The sequence below is a fragment of the Monomorium pharaonis genome, chromosome 6, assembly GCF_013373865.1.
Source record: "Monomorium pharaonis isolate MP-MQ-018 chromosome 6, ASM1337386v2, whole genome shotgun sequence".
NCBI classification, from domain to species: domain Eukaryota; kingdom Metazoa; phylum Arthropoda; class Insecta; order Hymenoptera; family Formicidae; genus Monomorium; species Monomorium pharaonis.
This window is the reverse complement of record NC_050472.1, coordinates 24,537,520-24,558,291: the sequence shown is the minus strand read 5'-3', so window position 1 is coordinate 24,558,291 and position 20,772 is coordinate 24,537,520. Positions and strand designations below refer to the sequence as shown.

General features: G+C 35.2%; 2 protein-coding genes across 2 annotated transcripts in view; both read right to left on the bottom strand.

Moving 5' to 3' along the window:
- LOC105835194 overlaps positions 1-16,236 on the bottom strand; it is a 30,748-nt gene extending 14,512 nt beyond the window's left edge. Inside the window, 3 exon segments of the mRNA XM_036288104.1 lie at positions 11,363-12,211; positions 13,399-13,607; positions 15,913-16,236. Of these exon segments, the coding sequence (XP_036143997.1) occupies positions 11,363-11,485 (123 nt within the window). The 5' untranslated portion in view covers positions 11,486-12,211; positions 13,399-13,607; positions 15,913-16,236.
- A 333-nt stretch (positions 16,237-16,569) lies between these two features.
- On the bottom strand, positions 16,570-20,068 carry LOC105835193 (GDP-fucose protein O-fucosyltransferase 2). The gene is made up of 8 exons (XM_012678234.3): positions 19,724-20,068; positions 18,860-18,996; positions 18,653-18,778; positions 17,886-18,153; positions 17,635-17,827; positions 17,377-17,554; positions 16,959-17,088; positions 16,570-16,777 (listed from the first exon to the last, which is right to left on the bottom strand). Exons 1-8 carry the CDS (start codon positions 19,864-19,866, stop codon positions 16,627-16,629), a joined length of 1,326 nt encoding a protein of 441 aa, XP_012533688.3. The 5' UTR covers positions 19,867-20,068; the 3' UTR covers positions 16,570-16,626.
- Between the last annotated feature and the right edge of the window lie 704 nt (positions 20,069-20,772).

Here is a 20,772-nt window from a genome sequence, read left to right as displayed (position 1 = left end):
AGGAGCTAAGAAACCGCACTTAGGATATAAACGTTCTCCTCTTTTTTTCTCGTCCGCCTGTGGGAAACTCGCGGCCACTGGAACGTGTGCTTAGCTTTTACGATGATCGTGCGCCGCTTAATTGCGCCAGTAGATACGGACGGTGCATAGCCAGACGCGCGTGTGAGATCATGCGAGTACTTCTAACTTGACATGCCATATCTGACGTATCTCTCAATGTGAATTTATGTCCGTTTGTGTTCGCGTATTCTCAGCTATTTCCATTCGTTTTAAAGATTAAAACAATTCGATTAAAAATTATAAATAAAATTAAAAATAAATTAAGAAAGCAAGCTAAACCCAAATCAAACTGATTCTTGGACATAAACTTTCAAGTGTTTATCAATGCCTGACAAACTATCTTTTCACTTTTATTTAAAATTCTGTAATTGTTTTTGTATCTAAAGAATTGTTTTCAAGTTTAATTTTGTTTTTAATTTCATTTTTGATAGGAAATGTTGTCATGACATTATATGAGGCATTTATAAGCATTTTCTATAAAGAGCGAGATACATGTTCCAAGTTTTATTTCATCCTATTCTGTTTTGTAAAATGATTCGAACGCGCTCGTGCACAAATTTATCGGAAATTAGGACGTCGTAAGTAGATAATGTTAGCAATCTTATTGCCCTGCTCTCCTATTTTATACTCGTGATTGCATAATTTGTTGGCATGCACGATCAAACGTGTGCATTCACTAACTGATATGCGGTGCCGCATACTTGACTTGTGCAACGAGTATTCCTTCACTTTTCGATCCGAAAGACAGTAATGTTTCCTTGTAAAGAGGATCCTTTGGGCTATCACGTTAATAGCAGATCGTATTTCATAATATCTTGAATAAAAATATCACACGTTACATAACTGAAATTATATTTACACGGAAGGAACGGTTTTGCTGAAGTATCTAAACATTTTGCTGGACACAGATCTAAAACAAATTTTCCATTAAACTATTAAAATGATTACGAAGACCGTTCAAGCATGATGAGCAACGCTGTAAAAAGTTTAACATTCTAACAACCAGTTTGAACGTCCTACATAATTATTTGGGCCCAACAGAAAATTATTTAAGATCTATCTCCAATTAAATTTTGAAAGACTTTAGCCAAATCTTTGTACTTCCTGTATAGCGTTTCTACAAAACTGTATATAATTTTATATTTTATATTTTATATATACTACTGCCAAAGTTTTCCTTTATATCTTGCTGACTTGCATATTAATTGAGTAAGAATAGCTGCCGGAAACCAGTGTGCTCTTTCCGATTGCTAAAGTAATGCAATGTTAATAGAGAACCGTTATTTACTTTATAACGGTCGCAACGTAAACTTTCAGAGCGACATTTAGCCAATAAACTGCATCACCTTATCCAGTTGAGAATCAATAGTACTTTCATATCCTGCCCCGGAAGGCGCTGCTATGGAACTAAGTATTAGCTTTCCGCGTGAAGCAAATTCAATTCCGCAGCAACATTCCTACTTTCATTTAAATGTGTTTCACACGTCCTTTACCCACGGTGTATTGAATCGTATTGTCAGGCTATACCTACAGAACTAACAGTCGTGACAATAGAAGATCAAATAATCAGATAGATATGTAAAAATGTTTAGAGGTTTAAATTTTTAATTTTTTTTACTTGTACTTTTTCTTCAAAAATTTCGAAATATCTTAATTACACTCATAGCGTGACATTTCATATATTCTTATGTAACTTTAATGAAACATATTCAAAGTGTTTTTCTTTGCCAATCAAACAAAAACAGCTCATTTTTATTTTGCATCCCTAATAAACATTTTTCTCCGAATTTCTTAAAATTTCTGTGTAATTTTATAAATTTGAAAAGTTTCACCGATTTTTTATATAAATTAAAATACTTTTTAAAAATGTTTAAAAAGTCTACAAATTTTAAACTCTTTCTTTAAATATAAATTTTATAATATCCCAAGATTCCTTAAAAAATTTCTTATTCTACAATTTCTGACAAAATTTTATAAAATCTGAAAAAATTTTAAACATATTTAAAAATTATAGAACAAATCTTAGAAACTGTAAAATATTTCAGAATGCACATGTATGAAAAGTTCTGAGAAAAGATGTAAACTTTCTCAGTATTTCTGAAAAGTATTTCAATTCATATATAAATTCTGAGAAAAATTTTCACCAGGGATACGTGCTCAGAAAGGATCTTCTTACATTAAAATTACTGCGATCAGATTATTCCAGCAGGTAGCATGACGTTAAGTAGTTTCTTCGTGATTCTACCAGGCTTAATCACGTAGATGAAAATTTCTCTCGTAACAACGAGCGCGGCGTGTCCTTTTGCCGTGGAGGATCGACGGGAGAAATTTCACCCCGAGGTCATTCGGAATTCACACTTTCTGTTTCACCGTTATTACCTGATGCTAACACGGAGCATTTTTTATGCGGGGGAGAACGAATCGGAAACAATTTCCAAGGCGGTATCGCGCACGAGAACGAGAAGAAAAGAGGCAGGCGCGCGCGCGCGGAAATTATCCGATTGAAACCAGAAACGCTCTTGTCCGGAAAATTTTGCACGCGAGGAGCCACGCTTTCGAGGCTCGTGACCGCACTTCCTGCGACTCTTTTATTACCACCGGATCATTAAATATGATTGAACGCACCCACGATACATTTCCTATGTAATTAATAAGTTCTATATGGTTAGCGCACCGAAGTAACGCCGAAGTTATATGTAACGTAAATTATATCATTAAAATTTTAGTGAATTTTTCGAATAAGGAAAATCTAATTTAATGACGATAAAAAGTTATATAAAATAAATATACAATTTTTTCGTAGCTTTATATTACACTAAATTAATTTTTCTAGGCATGGATTGTCTTCACATTTCTTTCCAACATGAATAGTAATTTTTTCTTCTTGCGAAGTAAAAATAACGCATAGAATTTCATTTCTCGAGTGAAAGAGATATCGCATAAAAATGGCACGAAAAACTGAAATCCACGATCGTAAACTCGATGTATCGAATCCTGTTGTCTCCTAAATTAAATATATCGACTTTAAGTGTTGTCGAAACAGGTTTTTTTCTTGGAGGAAGTTATTTGCTGGTGGCGATATACGGGTTGAACAGTAAAAGTGGGTGAGGAGAAAAAAAAGCGAAAAAAAAGTTTAACCTTCGCCTTGTGTCTACCGAGGAGAAATTGATTAATGGGACAATCGACGTGTCGCTTCGTGTCTCCGCTTACAGGAAGCCTAAAACATTCCAGTTCCGCCTCTTATTCAAATTTTGAGAAAGCTCATTGCCGAGATAAATCAACAGGATCAGATAAGTTTTACTTTTCTTTTTACTAAATAAAGTTACAATTAATAGCTCACAAAATTAACTTATGTTTAAAAATGCATAAATGAAAACCAAATTAGTTGACTGTTACGTTAAAATTAAATTAAAACTTAATTTTAGAAATTATTTATATCAAATTAGAACGTCGTAATTTTTTAAAGTCAAGTTACTCAAAACAATTATAATACAAATCCTCAAATTTAATATTTTATTTATAAACTAAGTTTATGCAAAATAACAAAAAATATTGTGTCTTGTGAGTAAATGTAGATAAATTTTTAAAGTTAAAAGAAGTTAATAAGTTGAAGTTTATGTTATGTTATTTTTGAAAATAAAGTTAAAGTTAAAAATTAATTAAATTAAATTAAACGTTATCAACTAGTTTTAACTACTACTCGAGCCTGTAAATCAAGTATCGCAGTTTGGAACGAATATCGAAACTTCTCTGCAAAACGGAGGAAACTACCGATCGAATTCACGTAATCATCTTCGTCAATTTTCAACTCAGGCAGGAAGGTAAGAGAAAGTGCGATTAAGAGCGTAATGTAAAAAAAGGGGGGCGCGTATTATTTCAAGATCGCCGCGAGAGATATCGAGAAGTAGTGTGATATCGCGCGGTTCTGAGACTCGCCCATCGAATCCCAAAAAGATCTCATTTATCGTTGTAAAATTAATTCTTCTCATTGTAAAATTAATAGGCAAACACGCTTTCCAATACAGATATCGCGATTCTCGCGCGGCGCGGCGCGGCGCGGCGCGGCGCGGCGGCGTGTTACCCGCGTCACGCTCTCTTCGATCGCCCGTAATTTGTCTTAAGCGGCATTTGATCCGGCCCGTTCCTGCTATTAACGCTTGACCAATTATTAGCGATCGAGCGACTCTCCGTCCTTACCCGACGGTGTCCGGAAAGTGAAACGATGCGGTAATAACGCCGCTCACGGATTCCTCACTCTTCCCCTCGCGGTCATATCGACAGGCGAGCGCGGGATTCCTCGAGGCCCGCTCGAAGAGGAAAAGGCAAGAAGTCAATTGCACAAAAAATGATAGTTTACGAGGCGAACGTTTCTTTTTATTTTATTTTTACCACCGCATCTCTTCCTCTCCCTTTTTCTCGTAAGCTCCGATGATGATAAACCGTTGCGATAAAATTATAACCGCGAGACGGATTTCTCGATACGTATATCCCAGCTCTCGTTACAAAGGGAAACCCGAGCGTTCAATAATTCCGATTGTAAAACGGTTATAATGGATACCTCCGAGAGAGCGTATATCGTTCACGCGTTGCCGCAAATGGTCTCGTTGCGGCAATTCAGTTTCAGGGACCGATCCCCTGAGTGGACGTTTTGCAAGATCGCGGAGATGGGCTCGCGTGTAAGATCCGGTACGACGTGTCGAAATCGAATGGTGGACTGCTCCCGCGGCGCGCGATATTTCGTATTAAACATCGTTTGCGCAAAATGAAACGGAGATCGCTCGCTCGCTCGCTCGCCCAATTGGCTAATCCGGATAATTTGTCCGTATCGTTACGATTACCATTCCCGCGATTACCATTACGCGAAAATGAAGAAATCACTCTCGGCGAGGGAGCAAGAGAATCGCGGGGGAGATTGGAGACACGTGTCTGGTGTGTTCGCGGCTAATTATCTGCAATTATGGACCCCCGATTACAATCCCTCGATTGCACCACTTAATCGAGCTGAGAGTAGAAACGATTACGAGAGGGAAACCTAGTCGTTCCATTCCTGTCGAGATAACATTTTCAAAATTTATGAAGTTATCGCGCGCGCGCGTGTGTATTATGTACGCATATGTGTGTTTTACGAATGGAAAAAAAACCCGTATGTCGCAAAACGCACGTAAATCTTGTCAACCTGGAAACTTTCCTTTCGAAACACACAATCTGCCATCTCATTTAATTAGACGTCTTTCCTGCGTTGGGTGTTGTAGCTTCACTTTTACCGAGATGTAGTAGCGTTAAGCAGAGAGGCGAGAAAGGTACAAAAAAATAAAACGCTTTCGCGGAGATCACTCTCTGATGAACCAGTTGATTAAAAACCGGCGATACTCTTCCGGTTGGTAGCCGCCCGAGACTGTACAAAAAAAACTGACCTGTGCGAACGATATTAATGTTAATGAATGCTAGTAATGCAAATGAGATTACATTTGTATTTTAGAGCACATTTCTACTTCTTATTAAAATAATTTTTGATTCAGATAGAAAAAAATCGCCACCAAATTTTTAGTATTATTTTCGAATCTGATATAAAACAATCTAAATTTTTTTCATAATTTTTTCATTGTTTAAAAAGTGCATTCTTAAAACCCGGGTTCATAAGAAATCGCAAGACTTAAGTCTACTATAATTTAATTAGATAAAACATATTCATAATTTGACTCGAGATGACTCAAATGTTGCATAATATTCATTTTATTAACCCACGCGATTTCGCGTATCACCTATAAACATCTTGACCCAGTCTTTTATACCTTACAATCTCCTCATTGTTTTGTTACATCAGGCTAATTGTGTCATTAATTGCTTTCATGATATTTGATGCTTAGATTTCTTAATGCATCTACGGAATGAAAGGCGACCTTTCTTCCGCATTTACGTTATCGAGATTTCATCGGGCGATCTGGACAATAGCTTAATTGGACAACAATAGCGCAATGCGATTCAGTTAATATAATCGATGATTATTCCGCGATCCAGGCGCGTTCACGTGTCGTGTGTAATTAATTTCATTAGAATGCATAACGGGCTTTCACATAACGTGATAGTCGCTGATATCAATTTCCTTCCGATACCACGCTTCGTACTACGAAGTTCGTAGTACGTTCCGCTCCGCGCAAAACATTCACGAGATTCCCGATTAACACGAGATTGCGTAATTTCCCCTCGCCCGAGAAATTAATTACGCGCGCCTGTTCACCTGTCCCGCGTCAGCCTTCCTGCAAAACAACGAAATTTTGCCCGCGCCGCCGTATCCGCTTCTGCTTCGTTACTCTCATTAGAAGTAGATTTCTGGAGAAAGTGAAAGAGCACACGCGTAGCATCCTTCACCTTCACCCATTGTCCCGTATATTTGCCTCGATCTCACCTCGTATCGCCAGGTAAGATTCGTGGCGCAAAGATCCGATATTTCTTGATCGCATCGATACATTGCGCTGATAAATTAATGCTCGACCACACAAAAGCAAGTTATTAATAATGTAACACTATAATATTAATAACATATATTATAATATTAATAATTAATTAAATTATTTGAGAAAGAGAGAATTAAAAAATATTTTACATCAGTCAGACGCAATAATTCCGGGAATAACATACAAATAACAAAGTACTATTATACGAGTATACGATTTCGCTTGATTTGCGTGTATCTTAAAATGATTCTTAATTAGACATATTCTCGCTCATGTAGTATATCAATATTTTAATAATCATACAGCTCTTCCATAATACGCATTGTACTAGTCAGGAAAACTCTTTATTCGCCACAATACGCATTGTATTAATATGGAAAATTCTTCCTTCTCCCTATATTTAATTCGGATACGCTCTAAATAAACCATTCCTTATGGGGAAAAAGAAATATGGGGATAAAAAGAACATCGCAGCAGCCAGCACCGTTTCAACGAGCGTACGACGAAGGAAAATCACTTTTGCAAGCGTAGCAGATCGCACGTCTGCGACTTAAAGACGATTTCTAACGCGTGCCAGAAAATCATTACAACACGACGATACAATGCATGCCTGCGTTTGTGCCTGTAATTACGCGCGCTTTAGATTGCGCCCCCCCTTAATTTTGCTCAATATTTATCTCGTGGAACGACTCGGGGTGATGTTGCGTGAATTGCTCCACGTTCGCGCAAAAGATTATGGGTAAATCGAAGTGGAACGGAGAAAAGACTGTATGCCTCTTATGTAAATTGCGGAAAAGCGTGGAACGTTAACGCTCTTTTACTGATCACCGTTAACTGGTCACGGAATATAATGCCGCCTAATGACGATGTATTTTGTGCGATTGTATAAAAAAAAAAGATTATCTCTCTGTACGTGTTATTTTACAATACATCAGATACATGCAATTAATTTTAGAAGTATCTTCAGATCTACGTGTTCTCTTTAAGTCTTTTTGTTGAGATATAAGATTTATATTATGTAACACATAAATAATATACAATACAATTTTTATTATGTTACATTATCTCAAATGCTACTTCTCTTAAACGATTAGTTAAAATTTCTTTAATATTTTTCAAAATATAACACTATTTTACAGAATATATAAATAATATGCTTAATAAAATAACTTATTTTACTATATATATTATTTATACAATAAAACCGCTAAATATAATAACAAAAAATAAGTATGCAAATGTTACATGAAAATAATTATTATGCTACTCAAACAAACAAAACGTACGTACAACACGTTGTTCCAAATATCAAGTGTAAATATCTAATCAGATGTATCTACTCTGATAAAGATGAATGCTCCCTCATTGCTCACGTATTAGAAAGTTCCTGCCTATACACAACGTGCGTATATGCTTAGTACCTAGCATACATCGTTGAAGAAGTTTCCGGAAGAAGATGCTCGAACCGGAAGCTACTTCAATTGGATGTCCCTCGTATTTCCTTTTACACGCGCACGAGATATTTTCCGTACCGTACATGGAAACCTGAATTTTTTCTCAGTGGTCTGAGTGAAAGGTCTCCTCTGAGTGATCCGACATGTCCCGTACCGTTTGGCTCCACTCTATTGTCCGATACGATGTATCCTCCTAATTAACGAATACTTTTTCCCCGCCAATCAGATAGAGATTATTATGTATGCAGCATTATTTATATAAAAACTATCGAAAGATTGCATTATTTATATACTTTAAGAAACTTAAGAGAAACATAGAAACGTAAAAATTATTGAAACGTGGAGTTATACAGCTTTAATATTTACCTTAAATTTGATAGATGACAGTTATAGTTTAAGAGAATTGGCATTGAGTAAGACATACAAAATGAGCAAAAAATATTGAAAAACAAGATATTGGAATTAAATGATTTTTCTAATTATTTTCAGAAAAAAGTATTAAGATAAAGTCATCGAAAAATTAATTATTTTATTATCATTTCCAGACTATACAATTTCTTCGTATAAAATATTTATTTCCCCAAATGCCTTATTTTTAAGATATTTTACCGATACGATTCTTTACTCACTGTACTTTCGGATGCTGTTGCATATTTTTTTTAATTATGAATTTTTCATCAACGCGTGACTTCACAAATTTCGCGTGCGACATTCTCGATTCATGCACAGAATCGATTCCAGAGAGAAACCTAGCAATTAGAATGAGACCCTGCTAAGAGAAAAAGAGAAAGAGGGATACGCGGAATGAATATCGTGGTCCAGATGTAAAACACGTAGTGCGGAAGAGTGAAAGAAGATATGAGAAAGAGAGAAGGCAAAAGAGAGAGAGAGAGGGGGGGGGTCAAGAGTCACTCTGTTAGTGGGTGAGCATACGCGCGGTTCTACTTTCGTGCTTTGTTGTTTTACGATCTTACGCTTCGGAGCTCGAGCGTTGTAACCACTGAACGGATCGATCTAAAGAGAAAGATAGAGAAATATTCAAATTGACACACGAACATCTATCTTACTCTTTCTGTGAAAGCATATATTAAAGTAAGTAGGTTAAAATAAAATACACGATGATATATAGAAAATTCGATGACAATATTTCATTCGACAACCAATTGAATTGTCAATTTTATAAAATTGCTACAATATTTGTCACGTATTAACTTATGTTGTTTTTTGTTGTGGCGTAACGAATACAACATTTTACATGCTCTACATATTTCTATTCTTATTTATTTCATATATTCATTAATTTATATTTACTAATATGTAGTACCAACTTAATATTAGATAATTTTGGATTTAAAATAGTTTCAAAAATGCTGATATTTGAATGTCGTTTTCCCTTAATATAACAAACACATATCCCATATAAAACTTATTTATTAAATATTTTTATCCGTCTCTCTTTCTCAAATTATGTTTCTACTAAAAATTTTCAACATTTTACATAAATCAAAAGAGATAGAAATTAATTTTTTTGCGTTAATTTATTGCACAGAAGACAGAAGAAACCACACAGTGTCATAAAAATTGAAGTAAAAGTTTCCTCGCATCTGTAACGAATATCTGTTGAAAAAATTAGCCTGTGTAATATCATTGAATTATCATAGCTATAAAACCGGTACTGCGTTAAAGTGCGTTACTTAAAAAGATCGATTGTATCGCTTTCTAGGCAATGCTCGCTTCCTGCGCCTTCCACCTCGAACAGAAACATTGCGAAGAGCAAGTTCGACGAACAGGCGAGCGTGAGACGCGCGCATATTAGATTCCGCGTTCGGTCTTTATGAGGAAAGACGAAAGAGAAGAGCGTAATTAACGCAAAGCGCGATCCTCCTTTTTTTTCTTCTTTGCACACGGTTACTGTCTCGACGCGCCGGTGAAATTTCACTACGATCGTTGAAGCAGATAGCTGGAGGATTCGCGATGCAACTAGCGCGCCGGCAACGGCCTGATTACGTCAGGCTTAGCAATTTCATTAAATCTGCATACTCGTCCGCGCTCGAGTAATCTGCGTGCCCGGGGCAATACATTAAACCGAGTCCCTGGCGAAATTTCGACACGAATCCAATCAAACGTCAAAGGATTTGTTGCGGAAAACGCGAGGGAGATTGATGACGGACCTCTGAAATACGAAGTCGAAATACGAAGTCCCGAGACTTGAATGAAAAATACTCTTCAATCACTATACTCGCAGTTCAATCGACTATTCAATCTATCCTAATTAAGTAGATAGATACGTTAATAATAAACTTAAGTGTTATGTTCCCGATTAATATAACCCGCTCAGTAGTTCGAGGGAATAATTTAGTTTATTACTAAAAATCTTATATCTAATTACCTTATTTTTATACTTTTTATAATTATGTATTTTTCATATTATACATACACACATTTATCTAATTTATTGCTTATAATGGTTTAGATATTCCCGCATTAGAATTCGAACGTCATTTCAAAAAGCGACTTCTGAGAGTATAACTTTTCCATGAAATTTTCATGGCACTAAAATGTTAAAATAATGGAACAATTACTTTCACCACAAAGCGATCTGCGGTTTGTACGATTCATTTGGATGTGAATGCCGTTTCAATGATAATTTCAAACGCATTTAAATTTCCGCACGCGTTTGTATGTTTTTGTATCACCATAGATTGCCGCTTTAAAAACGGATATGGAAACTACCGTTCTTATCGCCAAATGATTTTTGTATCAAGATATGCGAATTAATGTACTATGAAGCCGCGAATAATTTCCATTCGAGAAGGTTATTCAATTGCCTCGTGACTGATCAAACTGCAAAGAACTCAGTTTTTATTTCGCGACTGTAGAAATTTTTTTATTACCTCCATTACTGCACGACTTGACAGAAATTTATGTAAAAATTTGCGATATGGATTAATAGCATATTATAGCAATTGGATAAGTAAGGCGAACCAAATAGGAATTAAACACGTGAAAAATCGAATTTATCAATACACCGCCTTTGATGAAATATTAATTCAAAACGTCTCGCGGGCAAATCTCGCGCCGTTACACTTCCATTACGCAAAGATTTTGCTGGCCGATCGAAGAAAGTTTTTTGACGCGGGAGAAAGCTGCGCGATGGAGTTAATTAAAAAAAATGAAAGTAATTCTGACGAAAACTGTCGCTCAATGGTCCTACAAATTTCCCGACTAAATAAAACGAGAGGCTAATTCATAAATCATTAAAAATAGAAGAAACACGGAAATTTTGATTAGATCGTTTGCGCGTTTGAATCGCGTGCGTTGATATTAAGTGCACTTTCGCAGTTCAATAGTAAAACATGCAAAACAGATAATATCGCACTTCCTGTTACTCACCTGTTGAAGATGAGGCAACTCGGCGCCACTCAAAATCGCGGGATCGGCCTCGGCTACCACGAGGATGTCCCCCCGCGGTATCAACGCGGTCCACAGAAAGCACAAGAAGTATCTCTGCCACATCACGGAAGGACGGGGTTTTGTTCCTGGCTCTAAAAAAATCGACGTCTACACTACGACGGCGAGACACCCGAGGTTGTGTATCTCCTCTTCGAATTTCACCACCGGTACATCGGAGAGCCCTCTCTCCAATTTGCCAATTTGCAATTGCTCTCTCGGTAGCAGTCTAATCTCAGCCGACGATCCTTGTAAATAAAGATGAATTCACCTTCCCCTTAAAATAATCTTACTCGTGAGATCAGACGTGGAGTTCCCGTATTGTGTTGACGTTTGTTTCTTAGCCTCCTCGATCTTATCGGTCGTCGTGTTCTCGCTTAATCACGCGGGAGAAGTGACTCTCGCGTCCAGGGGATACCCAGGCATTGAATTCAGCGTGGCACCTTTCTTCCTTTCTTCCTTCCCGTGTCCAGGAAGAGAGAGAAAGAGACGAGATCAGGAAGAGACTGAGCCGATCACTATGCCTGCCAGCTAAACCAGTTGCGGGGCAACGACGAGTTCGCACGTCGACGGGGACGAGTTCGGGACTGTTGGAGATCGGAAAACGTCTGAGAGTTTTACTTCTCTCCGCGCGATACGGGAAGAGTTCTCGCGGTCCGTCCAAGTGGGAGACAGCCACCAGGTAGGCCGGTGAACGTCAACAAAGAAGGAGCCCACTTCTTTCTTCACTCGGTAGTTTCTTGAGATAGGGTGAAAGACCGTATTACTGACAGCGTCCACGCACACGCCTTACTGCAAATCAAAATTTAATGTCTTAGAATGTAAAAACTATCTTTATTATTATTTTATTAAATTTCTATAGAATTTAATTATAAACTAATAACTAATAAAAAATAAAAGTCTCGAACGTTATCAAAATTTAAATGCCTTACAGAAAACAAAAACTATACCTTTTTATAATTTTAATAAAACTTTTTATTTATCTAATTATAGACTAATGACTAATAGAAATACAAGTTCTAATCCAATTAGAAGTTGAGTGAAAAAAATTTTAAATTTCAGAAATTTTTTCTGGGACACGTAAATATTAGATAAATTTCTTAATACTAAATAGTTAGTTAGATTTTTTATATCCGATAGTTACGTGACGCAATCTAATAAACAAAAGCTCTCTCTCTCTCTCTCTCTCTCTCTTCTTCTCTTTTTTCCAAAGCATTTATAAGAAACTTTTTTTCTTCCTTCTCAGAGATCATTACATCTTGAAGAGACATAAAGAAACCCCTTTCATTCCTCTTCCTTATCATGAGCGAAAGATCGGAAGAGGAGTTACACGAGCAATTCCACCCATCCGTCAGCTATTACTTAACGTCGGTCGTCGCGAGATCGAGATCGGACTTGCTTGAACGGACATCGGTCCATTATTGTTTCCGTCCAAACGTCGGCGTTCCGGAGAACGAGCAAATGCGCGACGTACCATTTTACAGTTGCTTTTTTCATACGCCGCATGCTTCCGATAACACGCTGTTGTTTTATATTCGCAGCTCAGCAACGCACGCTCGCGGAAATGCCGCTCGTTAAGCTTTCGCACGCCCGTTCTTACGCGTTATGCAATTCCTAACGAAATTATTACGTAAATCGACTTGCAAATCTGAATTGTTTTCCTGTTCGCAGCTTCAATGCAAATTTATTTTGCGCCTCTTCGAAGCTTCCACTGTAAATTCCTCCTCGTGAATACCGATGACTCCTATTGAATCATAGGTATGGAGAATGCTTTATGAAAGTCCCTATCATTACAGAGAAGTAAAAAAAAAAGTAGATCTTAGAATCATGGTTGGGCACGGAGATGTGTGAAGCAACCAAATCGTGCTCGAGTAGCGAGTCGGGAAGAAGTCAGTTCATGCAACTACTGCAAAATGACTAATGACGGTACGTAATGATACAGCGACGTTATTAGGGAATCAAGATCATGCGATACGTACCATGATACCTCGTTCGATCGACGCCGAACGTTTCGTCATGATCCATGTACTTTCTGATCGAGAAGCGAAAACACTTTCGGCTTCGCCCCGGGCGACGAAAAGTCGACCGTCCAGCGGATCTTCCTTTCTCCATTCTCGATTGTGCGACGATGAGACTCACGTTTCGGATGGAGGACTTATGGCACGCGCGTACAAGCTCTCATTGAAATCTAATAAATTTAAAAAATAATTTAATAAAATATAAAATATTTCATTAATCTTGCGGATGAATTATGTGAACGTAAGGCCAACTTTCTCTCTAAAGATTTCGTTAAAGTCCATCTATCACTTTCACATCAATTAAAATGTTAAATTATATTTTTAAAGGACATAAAAGTCAAATACGCTAGAATTTAAACAAATAATGCAATAAGGGCGGGAAGAATTTGATGTATAATTACATTTTAAAAAATCATGGTTCGCAAAAAAACTTTAATTTTAAAATATAATTGATTCTGTATTTTAGCAGAAACGTGGAGATTTCGATGCAATGCTCAAATATCAATTTTTATTTGACAAATATTGATTTTATATTAGATTCTTATAATTTTCGATAGCAGCAATCACGAAAAAAAAATATGCACGCGCTTATCATATTTTATAGAAAATAAAGAATTTATATTTTAAATATTCACAATTATCCATTTTTATGAGTATTATAATAGCACAATATATCATTAATATAATTACGACAATGTAATAGTTTAGTGTAAAAAACTGTCGCGTTAACATCTACAATCTTCTATCAATTGCATTCTAAGTATCGCGTGCTAACGGTAAATCGCGTGTAGTTTACAAGTCACATTATGAAATCTGGAAGTATAAATAATTAAACAGGGACAACAAGAATTTTCGCAAGAATGTTATCTGCGAGATATCTCAGGTTCGTCTGTTACTTGACCTCGTACTTTATCAAGCTATTTTGTAGACGCTAGTGCATATGCATATATAACGCAATGCGTGTATATATTATTTTCATTATATCACAAAGCCTACATTCACGCTCGTGCTAACGCACTCGCCATTCCATGCTGCTTATCGTTGCTCATTTCTTACATCATTTCCAGGCTATTTTCCACGCCTCAGACGTGCAATCAACCGCGAAAATATTGTAATTATTGGATGTTCTCAATTTTCTTGAGAAATAAGGCCTGTGCGATACACATACACGTGTACATTTACACACACACACACACACACACACACACACACACACACACACACACACACACACGCACGCACGCACGCACGCACGCACGCACATATATATATATATATATATATATATAAAAGCGCAAACTTTCTTTCTTGGCAGGTGGCTATAATTACTTTTTTTCGAGTCATGCTACTTCCGTGGAATGATCTGTCGCTAATTTTCATAGATGAAACAAAGATAATGAAATATTCATAAATTGCCGGGTATTTTATCACATTAATGGTAAAAAGGACACGTACTAAAGTATATTATAAGAGATCAAAGAAAGAATTCCCTTACATACAAGATGTACCCTTTAATGAAATAAATAAACCGATTACGCAAAGCTCTGAAATTGCCAGATGACTTTGCGATTAGCGATAAATTTGATATTGCGAAATAATGGTGTTATAATGCTTTTCAATCGTAGGCTGCCAATTAAGACATTAAGACGGCCGCGTTACGTAAAACGACATAATCTTCGTAAGTTTATCACAAGACATCTGCCGTGTCGCCACATGAAAAGCATTATGTGAATGTACAAGTATCATGTATGGGAAAAAAAGGCTTTTCTCTTCGTACGCATATGAATCCTCATTAAAAAGCGTTTCACTCGAATGAAAGGGAGCGGAAGTGATCCTAATGAGACAAGAATTCTGCGATTTCTTGTTTAACAAGATTTCTTTCGTAGCACAAAATTGTGAAAAGTTGCCACAGACAACTAAAAACCAGACAATAATTTCAGATTCAGACAACTACCTATCCCCCAAAAAAGCTTACCAGTTTAAAAAATCTGTTTTAGAAATTTAAAAACATTTTTAAAATTACGAATAGTCTTGTTTCAAGTTACTTACATAATTATAAAAATAATAATATAAATATTGTATGATCCACAGACAGCTTCTAAAATTAATATAATTAATCATTTCTAAAATTAAATATAAATATAAAAGTATGGTATTATAATAATTAAATGTATAAAAAATATTAATAATAATTATTTAAATGCTGGTAAAATAAGTAACGAGTTAAAAGTTGTTGCTTAATTATATATCTTCCTCTGGAAAGGTGGAATAAAGATCAGAAAAATATTTAAGTCATTCTTCTTTAATATTGGTTTTTCACGCTTTTGGCGCAAATGCGTGATCTGCTCAGATAAGTCTACGATTATAATGCACACACGTTTGTTAATGTTATTAGCATGAGCGACTTGAATTTCCCAATATAAGTTGTGTTAATCCCATTACAATTTTTAATCTCTCATGCAATGCATACATAACCTGACAAGAATCGCGTGCACGTCAAGCTCCTGCTACGTTCCGATGAATAATTTGAAACTCGCGGAAACAACTTCGATTAGCTTCTTGAGCGCATAGAGTCGAATCATCGACGCAAAATTGTGATATCGGCGTATGTATACACATACAATTAGCGGTCGCATTTGACGCGCGCGTATTGCCGGGAACGATCGACATTTTAGAGAACATAGGAATCGAGATTTGAACACAACTTCGGTTGCATTCCGATATTACTGCCAGTACTGAAAATCTACAGTGTACGTAACGGAAACTATTTTCAGTACTGGCAGTAATATCGGAACACAGCCTTCATGATCTCTCGCAGCGCGATTTTCGATTTATCGAAGAGCGACGCGTCGTTTTTTGAAAACGTCGAGATGCTGGGAAACGCAGCAGTCGAAGAGAAAACAAATATCTCCGGTCTTTTTTTTTTCGTGGAATCATCGAAAATCTCTGTACATTTACGATATTGCCAATAAAATCAGCGAATCGGAAAATAAATGTGATTTAAGTTTGTGCTAAAATTACCTTTTGTCCTTCACGCCCTTTACATTATAATTTGTAATTATCTTAATTCATAAAATAAAATTGAAATTGGAACCAAGGAAAGGAATAATTATTTAAAAAATTTCACAATTCAAAGGTATTATTTTTATATTTACCAATTAAAAGTTTCTGAATGATTAAAGCAGAACGTCACCAGACAATTGACCAGAATCCATCTATTGCACAATCTCCATTAGGCTTACATAACTTATTGAATGTAGTTTCCGTTGAGAAACCGATAATTTCCCTATCTTCTTGTATTCTAAATGTAAACGTTGATTCGTGTGTTCCTATGAAATATCTATAATAACAAAAAGAGTTAATTAAAATTCCTGCAATATGATTAACTATATATATATATATATATATATATATATATATATATATAATAGCATTTAATTCTAATATATAATTTATTTAAAAAATTGTCGCTCAATCGCTTCAATCGCTCTATTTACAATCAATCATATTAATATTCTTACCTAGCATATGAACAAATTATTTGATCAATGATAGCAACTCCACCATCTTTAAACTTATTCATCACATACTTAGATGGCATATACTTCAAGACTTTGTATTGAGGTAGATACGACTTAAGTTCTTCAAATTCTGAAAATTATTCACATTATATTTTTCATGTATACAGGAAAGATACCTGTATAATCATAACTTGTATATATTTAATAAATAACACTTTCTTCACAAAATTATTTTAAAAAATCATTATTCATAGTAATTTTTAACATTGAGCTTACTTTAGCATTGATTTAATATGTAAAAATTAACTTTAAATTAAAATTCTATTATAAAATAAAATTTATTTAGAACCCATTCTCAAATTTACTATACAGTATACAAGATATACATATATATATATATATATATATATATATATACCGTATTGTTCTGCATCTGTTGCAACAAATAACAAGGTTAATCCAAGCTTATCCATTCTTTTTTGTAATTGTAAGGCAGTATCCTTTATTGTCGGGACCGATGTTTTGTGAGCTCTGATAAAATCGCGTCTTCTGAGATGAACTGCTATATACGGCCCGCCTCTTGCATTTCGCCGTTTCTGAAATTGAAAAAATCCAGTTATGATTTATTTTATCATTATAATAAAAAAAATAATTAATGTTATAATTAACAATTAACCTTCTCTTTAGTCCAATCTGCTGATCGTTCGGTATTATCATCCTCATCCATGGAATTCAAGAAGGTTTTTCTATAATTTTTCGCGATATCGTATAATTCAGAATTATAACGCATACTGCGTCTAGCTTTCCAGTACTCTTTAGACCCATATTCGTCGTGTAAAGCGATTTCCATGTGATCAAACATTATAGATCTGAACAAAAAAAAGCTAATAAAATCCTTTAAAAAGAGAAACGTTCAGAGTATTTTACCTGTATCGCGTTGGCATGAGATTCTGAAAAAGGTCACGTGCCATGCCGTGGAACTTGAGACATTTCACATCCCGAGCCGTGACATTAGAATAGCCCCAGAATGGACCGGTGTACAAATGCTGCTCTGATTCATGATATCGCACTGAATCGCGATCACAGTTCACTAGCTCATTCTTATCCTCAAATTTACCTGTCTTGAACATTTCCTCATCATTTTGCAAAATGTACACACGATCAAGTTGTACTTCTCTACTCTCGCACGAGTACTCTAAAATCAAGCTGTTGTACAGTCAAATCAATTATATCAAATCCTTTTATTAACATTAAAAAAATGTTTTAATACATTAATATATAGATTTAAATTCAGAGAATTATTCCTTAATCGATAGAGAACTTGGATTAGAAAATAGAAAAAAAAAGTTGTATAAATAGAAAGTGATCAGATTATATCTTCCAAATTATTGTTCCAAATTAGTATTAAGAAAAACAAAGCATAAACTTTAGAAAGCTATGTGCCTTTTTCAATTTTTAATAAGCAGATATTACTAATTCGTACTTCAAATGTTATATGATAATTGATTATAATTTAAAAATTAATTTCTGACTGGCTTATATTAATGTAAAAACCCTGTCTTGTTTTACACTCTGGTTTTATTTCCAGAATATCGATTAAAAATTATACAAACGTTCTAATTAAATAAATACTTTAATTCTTACAATATAATCTTACTGATCTTACAATTAAAAAAATATCTAAAGAAATCTACCTTCCATAAATTTATACATTTCAATGACTGGTATATATCGTTGAAGACTTGTAACATCAAAGAAAGTACCCCAAGGTAAACGCTCTTGAGAGCCTATGTTTTTGCTTTGCCAGTGATACAGATTACCTAAAGTAAAGAGATCAAGGAATACATAAATTGAACAGTTACAGATTACAAATGTCATAAAATAGATCTCTGGTTTATTACCCCAAGGTGGCAAGACCAATTGCCACTGGAATTCTTTATCCCTCTCAATTAGTCCTTTGAGAAAAACTGCAACACGGATGTACACGTCTCTCCTCAGGTTAAAGCCTTCTCCAGGATTCACATCATAAAGGATGTAACTGTAAAGAAGATTATTGTAAACTTTTATTCAGAAACAGGACAAGAGAGGTAGGAAAATAATTTAGAAGCTGGACAAAAATGTAAAAATAAAAAAAACAAAAAGCATTCTTCAACTTGTTATAATATCGTGTAACACAAAGTTATATTTCTATACATTTATATCTTAAGTCTCAATTTAAAAAATTACATGTATATTCTACATTGTTTAATTTTGCTATTTTGTTCAATTATTATATGATTATATTATTTAAGTCAATATGATAAAAATATTTAAAAATTAAAAATAGAAATCTTATATTAATAATCATCAAATGTCAGTTTAAAAAAAAAATAATAGTAAGAAAATAAAATATTTTTTAAGTCAAACAGAAACTTGAATAAAATGATAAAATTTAAAGTTGAGATAAGTAAATCTAGATAAAAATTAAAATTGAAAAGTTTTAAAAGGAAAGAAATTAGATATGTTTTATTAGACTGGAAAGAATTAAAATATGTTTCAACAAGACTTTAAAAAATATAGATATATTAGTATATATAATTTCCAAATTGCATTAAGCCTTAAAAAATATATATATATGAGATAAATGCAATTAAACAACAAGATTCGGTCAACGTTGTTCATATTTATCAATTGTATACTTTTTAACAAAAAAATTTGACTTTGATTTTAACTTAAAAAGAGAAACTCATAAATTTATTTCTCCGATGTGTGTAATAGTTCCTGACCGTTTTCCTGTGAAGCGGTTCTGAGCGAGACATCTCTTCGAATCCTCAGTGCACGCACCCAGGACCTCACAAAATCCAGGTTCGCTGCCATTTACAACACATGCTGTCAAAACGATTGCGCACAAAATTTTCAAGGTATACATCTCACTCTTGCAGTTCTTATTAGATCTTTTACAGTTGATTCACGTAAAGCTCTATACGTTTGGAATTTGATAAGAGAGAAGAGAAACACAGTTCAAGGAAGCGATAAAAGCCATTTGTATCGAATAGGAAGAAAGATGGGTTTGGTTAACTGAACTCTATCTTGCACTTTATTGTACCAGAGAGGAACCTGAGAGCGATCATCACGTCGTTTTGCATTAGATGTTTTCAGTCATCAGCGCCTCTATGTGCACAAAATGTGCACATTGAACTATGTAATCAAATATCTATGAATCCCGTAGGTAATGTGCATGACTTTTTGGGTCTCTTCTATGCTATGTCCACGTTTATTTGGTTCTGTTTCATGCTATACTCGTAAATTTTACAATTATATGCATTCATATTTTAAATCTGTTTTATGCAAATGTGCATAATCGTGTTCTATAAATGTGCAATACCACGATATTAATTCAAATAATTGATTTGATAAAAATTCACTCACCGATTGCTGTCGCTGCTTCTGATGCTGCTGCTACTGCTACATTCCTTTTCCGGAATACCGAGTCGCTCCATGGATGCCGTTTTTTGCTGACATCATCCTGCTATTCTCGAACCGCACATTAATAACGATCGCCCGATACTTTATTCGGCACTCCCGATATTATGGATAATATATCACACACTAAAACGTAAACCGCGCGCGAGAATTTTACTTGGCGCGACCGTTACATATGAAAAAATACGTGAAAAGGACGGCTCGTCTGATTGGCGGCGAAAATCAGCATGGCACGAAAGTGGCGTGACGTCAGGTAGCTTCGTGGAAACGCAGGCCGAGGAAAGCGGTTAAATGAAAATTACGCGCCGAGATACAATGAACGGATACAAATTCGTTTCGATAATTTTCTATT